The 8159-nt window shown below is 33.5% G+C and overlaps 1 protein-coding gene across 11 annotated transcripts; it reads right to left on the bottom strand.

Moving 5' to 3' along the window:
• Window positions 1-393: 393 nt before the first annotated feature.
• LOC102600795 (interactor of constitutive active ROPs 3-like) lies at window positions 394-6020 on the bottom strand. 11 transcript variants are annotated; one of them, XM_015304867.1, is made up of 5 exons: window positions 5907-6020; window positions 5233-5298; window positions 4381-4484; window positions 3568-3859; window positions 394-2216 (listed from the first exon to the last, which is right to left on the bottom strand). In XM_015304867.1, exons 3-5 carry the CDS (start codon window positions 4398-4400, stop codon window positions 606-608), a joined length of 1923 nt encoding a protein of 640 aa, XP_015160353.1. In that variant the 5' UTR covers window positions 4401-4484; window positions 5233-5298; window positions 5907-6020; the 3' UTR covers window positions 394-605. The 11 variants fall into 11 exon arrangements, with proteins under 11 accessions (XP_015160353.1, XP_006366393.1, XP_015160348.1 ...); XM_006366331.2 differs by having other exon boundaries at window positions 394-2219; window positions 5928-6020; XM_015304862.1 differs by having other exon boundaries at window positions 394-2219; window positions 5877-6019.
• Window positions 6021-8159: the final 2139 nt, after the last annotated feature.

Raw genomic sequence — 8159 nt, 5'->3', positions numbered from 1 at the left:
ATAGAAGTGAAGATACTTCATCTCAATGTTGTATAGCAAGATGCAATATTGCAATCGATGAAGTACCTTAACTTGGCCTCAACTGACAACTAAGCACTCCAAATTTGAAAATGCACATCTAGACACCTCAACTTGTTTCCACTATGTCAGTTAAACCCTCCAACTTACATATTGATCTTCTAGACACCACCAAAATTTATGCCCCATCGGCACCAGATGTCCACGAAACACATCGTGGGACAAGTTGAGATGTCTAGACGTGCATTCTCAAAATTGGAGTGTTAAGTTGTAAAGGGCAAAAATTAAGATGTCTATCGATGTATTATGCTAAAAAATGACTAACCATTCAGCATGAATCACAGTAGCTCAAAATCAGTAAAGAGCATTTAGAAATAATATTAACAAACTGCATTAGATGATACTCAAGAAAACATGAAAGAAAGAGCAACAGAATTGAACAATCATTAGACTCAGTTCTAGGCTGAGCAGAGCTTCTATATGATTACAATAAGTAAGAAGTTCAGTTGATTTTGTTTCAAATACATAAACTAAGAGGTTAAGTTCAAGGATCATCACATAAGAGTACCTTTTCCGCGTACTTTTTCCTATTTCAGTGGCTTCTTCCATAACTCGCCGATCCTTTTAAGCATATTTGGATTTTTCCTCTTCATTAGATCTTCATCCATGTCCTCAAAGTAAGGTGAGCTAATCTTGCAAGGACTGAAAGGACTATCCATTGATCCGGTTCTTTCCATGAGCTTCCCATTATTGCCATTTGATAGCATCGCGGTTGCTACTTCTGCAGCCTTCCTCCATTGGTCTGACTGAATCTTTAACTTTCTTAGTTCAGCTTCCATTTCTGCATTGGAAGCTTGAGCTGCATCCAATTGCTCGGTTACTCTAGCCACCCGTCGGTTACTTTTATCAACCTCCTCATTCATGTAGCCGAGCTTCATGAGAGCTTCTCGTTCTGCAGTGTTTGCAGCCTCTAGTTCAGTAGCAACTTCATCCTTCACTTTACCTCTATTGCTTTCTTTTTTGTCAGTTTCTGACTTCAGGATCTCATTTTCCTCTAAAATAATCTGCAGCTCGGTTTCCTTATCCATCAGATTTGCCTTCAGAGTTTCGATATCAAGTCTTGATCTTTGAAGCTCCTTTTCGAGTACATTTTCTCCTTTTCCAGATCGCGCGTTCTCTAGTTTCATGATAAGATTCTCATTCTCCTCACAAATACCTTGCAATTCAGTTTCTTTGTCCATCAAATTCGCCTTCAACTCCTCTATTTGTGTTTTGAAGTTTTGTAATTCTCCCTGGAGTTCATCTTCCCTACGCTTCGACATTGACTTGATTTGCTCCACTAACTCATAGGCACTTCTTATTTCAAGTGTGCTTCGATTTTTCTCTTCGTTGTATTTGATGTCAGCTGCTTTCAGATCAGCCCTCAGACGTTGAACTTCAGATTTCAGAGAAGACAGTTCTGCCTCAATTGTTTCCTTACTTTCATCAATTTCGACAATTTCACTTTCACCAACATTACCAGTAGCTGATTGGAGTTTGCAAACAAGGTCTTCCAGTGAACTTGCACGTGCTTTCGACTGATCCAACTCGGAAGATAAAGCATTGTATGCTTCCACAACTTTATTACCATCAGACCTTAGGCTCTCCACAATCTTCTTTGCTGATTCCAGTTGCAACAGAGTTTCAGTAACAAGTGCTTGAGCCTGAGCTTCGGAATCTTTGCTATCCTTTAGTTGTTTTTTCATGTCTTCCAGAAGCAAAAGTGTATCCGACAAGTTCTGTTTCAAGCTTTGGAGTTCCGCTTGGGCTGCTTCCGCGTCCTTGATTTTGGTAGCCTCAGATATAGCAACAGTTTCCAGCTGAGTCTTTAGTTCCTTTATCTCATTCAAGGCAGAAGCTAATGAAGCTGAGTCAGCTGAATGCTGTTTCTGGATTGTCTCTAGTTCTGAACGCAATGTCAGATCCTCGGAAGACTTTTGGTGGTCAGTCGGACATGTACTCTCAGAAGAAGGCTGATTCACAAGCTGTTTCGGGGACTGGTCTGGTTCAGAGGACAATACTGCACACTGTTCCTTTGACTCCTTTGCCTCTACCTCAGTTTGCTTTTTGCATGCTTCTGAGGAGTTTAGCTTGTCTTTGAGATCATTTTTGAGCTGAGTGATTTGGGACTCCAATTCAGTAACCTTGCTTGAGCCCTTCTTCTTTAAATAACAAAGAAAATGATTTAGGATATAGATGCACATATAGGTAAAAAAAACTATAAAACAACACAGGATCGAGTAAAACAAACTTGATAAAATGTGATTAACGTTAATGGCAATCCGACTATATGAAACCATATTGTTGAACATGGTCACACTTGCAGCACATTATCAGCAGAAGAGAGAACAAATCTTAACGATTTTTATATCGAGTAGTGACAAATTACTTCTGCTAAACCTTCATTGTCAACCAGACAACCACAAGAAAATACATTCAAAAATTGAACCTTCAAAATCAAATGAGGACAGCAACATCAAGAAAAAGTTGCAGCATACAAAAGATTCGATGCCACTCAAAGAAATCCAGAATTGTGAACTGGTGAGCATGGTCTAGAGTAGCAATATTATGATATCTGTAATAAAATGATATAGAAAAGATGACATCTAATAGTTTTACTCAGTTTGATGGCCATCAAGGATCAATTTTAGGCTATTACACTGAAGCAATCTCGCTTAATAAAATCAACTGTGAAGTATTACAGATATTGGAAAGCCTAATAAGGGCACAAAAAAGGTATCGATGACACTGAGGGCAAATGAGAATTAAGATTCTAAATTTATCTTAGCAAATTGGACACAGCCCTGGAGCACAAAGTTGATAGTCAATGACTCAATGCTTATGTTCTGGCAATTCAAACAGAACTGGAAATGCATTTTCAAACTCTTTGCAATGTTTTTTTAATAAAAGAAAGACAAAACACAGACAAAAGAAAATGCCGCATCTAGAGGAAACGAAATGGTAGGAGTTGCACATCAGTATCGTCAAATCTAAACCTTTATATCATAATAGAAGAAGTTTGTTGGCACTAACAACAACAACATACCCGGTGTAGGGGTAGAGTGTACGCAGACCTTACCCCTACCTCATGTAGGTAGAGAGGCTGTTTCCAAAAAACCCTAGACTCAAGTTCATCAACAACAACAACATACCCCGTGAAATCCCACAAGTGGGGCCTGGGGAGGGTAAAATGTACGCATACCTTACCACTACCTCGTGGAGGTAGAGAGGTTGTTTCCAAAAGACCGCCAACTCAAGTGCATCAAATCAAATAAATGTATAATCTATCATTCTTAATAGCAAGGGCAATTTTGGCACAATGAAAACTTCGTCACCACAGTAGAGATTAAGCCCCTCCCCCTTCTCTCAATTACCCTTTTTGTCACTCTAAAAATTATTCAAACATAAACAATCATTTCTTTTCAACATCTTTCCATTCTATTCTCTAAATTATAAAGATGCAATTCCAAAAAGTTTCAGTTTAAGCCAAGTCAATTTGTAGAATTTTACCTCTGACTCCAATTTTTTCGGCGATTTCTGCTCGGTGACTTTAGCCCTTCTCTCTTTTGGTGTCCTACCATTAACATGAGGAGAAGATGCAGAATCAGAATCTGATGCCCCCGTCTTCAGGCGGCGCACAACTCTTGGAGAAATTTTATGAGGCACATCTTGAGGAACACCTCGAGGAGATACCTTTTGAAGCACTTCTCGAGATCTCACAGCCCGAGGAGAAATCTTTAGAGGCACTTCTGACGAATTGCCTCGCGGAGATTTCTTCTGTGGCACTTCAGAGGAACTGTTTCTGTTATCCAAATGAAAAAATAAAAGAAAAGTTCAGAACACAACTACTGAAATGAAACAAGAATATTAGTTAGACTACTTCGCAATGTTCAAATAGTACAAAATTTTTGCACAACATTTACTACTATCATAAATCACTTAACCACAAATAGAAAAATCATTATATCATTCTTATCTATATTTAATGGCAAAAAGATATCAGTTTCAAGAATTCTTTAATGATATGAACACATTTAAAGCACATCCTTTTTTTCAGTCACAACATTCAAGATTTATAATCATAAACTCACCCTGCCATTCTTAACCTTCAACACACCCTTAAGAGAAACTTTACAAGAAAATATCAAAAAACAAAAGCTGTCATTTTTTCCCTAGGAAAAAAGTTTATATGTCACCATTAAAACTTATAGCTTCAAAAGGGGCCCCATTTCATTACCATTACAAGAACAACTCCATGAATTCCAGCCAGGATAAGTCCATTTTTTGATTTACTAAATAATCATAAATGCCAACTGAAGTTACCTTGCTTTTGGGGTCTGCATATCTCAACAACCTTTAGGCCCACAAAAGTAAAATCTTGGTGGCAAGAAGATTTTTCTTGTTCAATGCCCTCTGCCCCACTAACACTGCAAGATTACATAAACATTATACTCTAACTAAAGACCACTCATATAGTAGAATGAAATTAAGGGAATCCAATGTAAGTAAACAATAAATGCACTAAGACTCCTTCGCGATACGCGAGTGCAGAGAAGAGTCGAACCCGTGACCTCCTAATCACGTGACAACAACTTTACGAGTTATGTCAAGGCAAGAAAATTGACCCTCCAAAAATAGATGAACAGAAACTTGTCATAGTAACATGGGAATAACTTAAAGAAAAGAAAAGGGGGTCTTGGTTCACTTAGCCACATTGAATGTTCAACAATAATAAGGTGAGTTTGGTACAAATTTTAATTGCAGTCACAAGGACCATACAGTGAACAGTACAAAGGACAAGTTGCATAAGATTTTTTACCCTTCATAGTTCACAAACTATTCAAAATATAGGACTATTTTAATGAGGCTATGGACAGTAGGGCCAAAGGGTAAAAACATATACTCCTCAATTTAAGGCAGTCTTCAACTAGACATAAATTATCCTCCATTTTAGCCTAATGAAGGGGCACCTACAGGCTACAGTATACTAACTATCATCTTCTTCAAATATAGATTCTTGAAACAAATTAAGCTAGCATTTGACCATTAAATTCCAAAAATCACAACATCAAAAACTCAAATTTTCAAGTTCTTCAAAATCTATGGTCAAACAGGAGCTAAATATGAAGAAAAAACAAAATTACTGAAAAATAGTGTTAAAAAAAAAAACCCCACCTTGCTTCTCTGCAAAATCTTTAAAGTCAGACAGATCCAGATAAGCTTAACATGAATGTTTCAAAACTGAAATAATAAAATGAAAAACAGAAGAGTAAGAAGAAAATGTCTCAAAAACAAACAACAAACAATGCAATTCAAGTTTTTTAAAAACGGGAATAAACACACATGACACTCAAAAAAAAGCTTAAAAAGACGAGCAGAAAGAGTTCTTGAAACTCTTCAAGATTCCATTTTTATTTACTTTTAAGCTAATCCCCCCTGCAAACTGTAAAGCTGAGAACTTTAGTGAGACATCAAGCTCAAAACATAGACAAAACACTGTTAAATCTTTCTTCTAAACCAAAAAAAAAAAAAGTTTTTTTTCATAATGCTACATTCCAAAAAGTTCAAAAAAAGTTGTCATCATGACATTGTAGTACTCCATCATATACAAAATCAAAAGTATGAAACTTTTCAAAACCCCACAAAAGAAAAAACCATAAAAGAAGAAAAAAAAAAGTGAAAAAAGAGAAAATATGTAATTGGGGTTTTGGTCTTACCAAGAAAAGATACAGCAAGTAAGTTAGATTTTGGAACATTTAAATTTTCCACCATTCATTCATTACAGAAACAAGGATTAGAAGAAAAAAAAGTAGTAGTACTAGTGTTTATGGCACAGTATTCAAGGTCACCTGCTCTGGTTGATGAAGTACCTAATCTTTTTCTGACTTTGGCTTCTTCTCTCTATTTGTTTGGCTCTTAGCTGTGTAATGTGGACTACAAAAGAGAGTGTAGAGATATATGCTCAAACTTTTCTTGCTAACTTTTGAAATTAAGATACAAAATGTTTTACAAGTGGGGTCCACAAAACTACGATGTGTATACAGTTTTATCTATCTTGTTAACGTAGAGAGATCGGATATATTGAAAATAAGATACAATAACAAACACATGTGTAAGATAGGTCTAGACGAATGCGGTGTGTGTTTAGTTTTATCTATCTACCAAACATAGAGAGGTTGAATATGTTGAAAATAAAACACATCAATAATATATTTCACACTGGAGTTTAAAGAAGACGGTGTGTATGCAATCTTATCTATCTTGCAAACTTAGAGAGGTAAGATAGATTGAAAATAAGCCACACCAATAACATATTTCATAAGTGGAATTTAGAAAAGACGATGTGTATACAATCTTATCAATCTTACAAATGTAGAGAGGTCGGATATATTAGAATAAGATACATCAATAACATATATTATCCATAAGTGGAGTCCAAAGAATGGTGATATATATATAGTCATATCTATCTTGCGATAATAGAAATCTAGATATGTTGAAAATAAGATACAACAATAACATATTTCTCAAGTGGAGTTCAAAGAATACGATGTGCATACCATCTTATTTATCTTGTAAAAGTAAAGAGGATGAATATGTTGAAAATAAAACATACCAATAAACATAGTTCACAAGTAGGGTTCAAAGACAATGATATGTGTCTTTTCTATCTTGCGAAAGTATGAATAGTATGTTGAAATATGATATTAGAAGCTAAAAAAAATCTTTACACTAATAGTCAAACATATTTATTGTTTACTTTTTTTAATCAATATTTATACATACACTCATTATACAAATAGTCAAATGTATATATTCACCGGTTATTTTTAATTTAATTATATATGTAAACGATAATTTTTTATTTTGTTTCTATTTGATGTTTAATACTGATATAGAAATCCAACTAATCTTAATTCATATAATTTAATAATGCTATTTAAAGAAAAACCAGTCTTTAATAAAAAAAAAATTCTAATTATTCGGAACTCGAATTTGAAATTTTGAATGATCTTACTATTTCACCACATGTGTTGTTTAGATAAAATAGATCTGTTTTTTGTGGAAGTATACGTTATGATCTTTGGATAAAATTTTGATTTTAAAAATTGAAATGCTGTTTTGTGTGAATGTGGGGGCCTTTTTTTCTGCAAATTCTCGTACTATTTTGATGTTTTTTCATCAATTATTTTTTTTATTTCCATTTTTGGACACTTGTGCTGTTTTGATTATGATTTCTATCACACAACATGCTTTAATATTTTAAGGATTTTTTGTCATTATTTAACCACTTTGATTTGCATGTTTGTTTTCAAACTAAGATATTTGCTTAGTACATGTCAAAATTTATATAAATTAGTTTGACTTGATGCGAAATTTAAGAAAGAAAGATTTTTAAAATTTGTTATCTAAGATATGTAGTAGATGTTTGAGCACAAAACTCCTTGAATTGGTTCGAAAATTTCATTTAAATACTCGAATTACTATTTATTCTAATTAAACATATGAATATATGATAAACTGTTTCTATTAGATTTTTTCTGTTCAAATTTTAAAAATCATTTTTGTGCATAATGTCAAATGCTTATTACATAAATAAATTAATCACTTAAATGTATTGTTTTAGTTATACAAATCATACTCAATTGGAACATGATTGAGGTTTTATAACTTATTAAGACTAATTTACCTAACGAAAGAAAATAACATATTTTTAGTAGACACACACAAAAAGATTCAAAATTTTAATTAAAATTACAAATACAAATATTTCATCATATGTTTATATGTTCAATTAAAATAAGCAATAATTTTAATGTATAAATAAAATTTACTGATAACTTTAAAAATCGTCTACGTATTGGTAGATATTTATGAATGAATTGCTTTTTGATGGCTAGTAAAACTTTAGAATAGCCCTATATTATTATTGCATTTGTCCTACTATATGTATCCAATTCTCCATTTTTTAACTTGTTCGAAAAGAATTATATCATTCTTTAATTATTTAAACATAGTTTTACTAAGAGAAAAAAATCTTCCTTTTTACTATATTTAGTTGAATATTGTTACACAAAATGAGACAAATAATATTATTTAGA

This window comes from Solanum tuberosum, unplaced genomic scaffold, assembly GCF_000226075.1.
Source record: "Solanum tuberosum cultivar DM 1-3 516 R44 unplaced genomic scaffold, SolTub_3.0 scf00623, whole genome shotgun sequence".
Lineage (NCBI taxonomy): Eukaryota > Viridiplantae > Streptophyta > Magnoliopsida > Solanales > Solanaceae > Solanum > Solanum tuberosum.
Note: the sequence above shows the minus strand (reverse complement) of the source record. Positions and strands in the feature narration are given on the sequence as shown.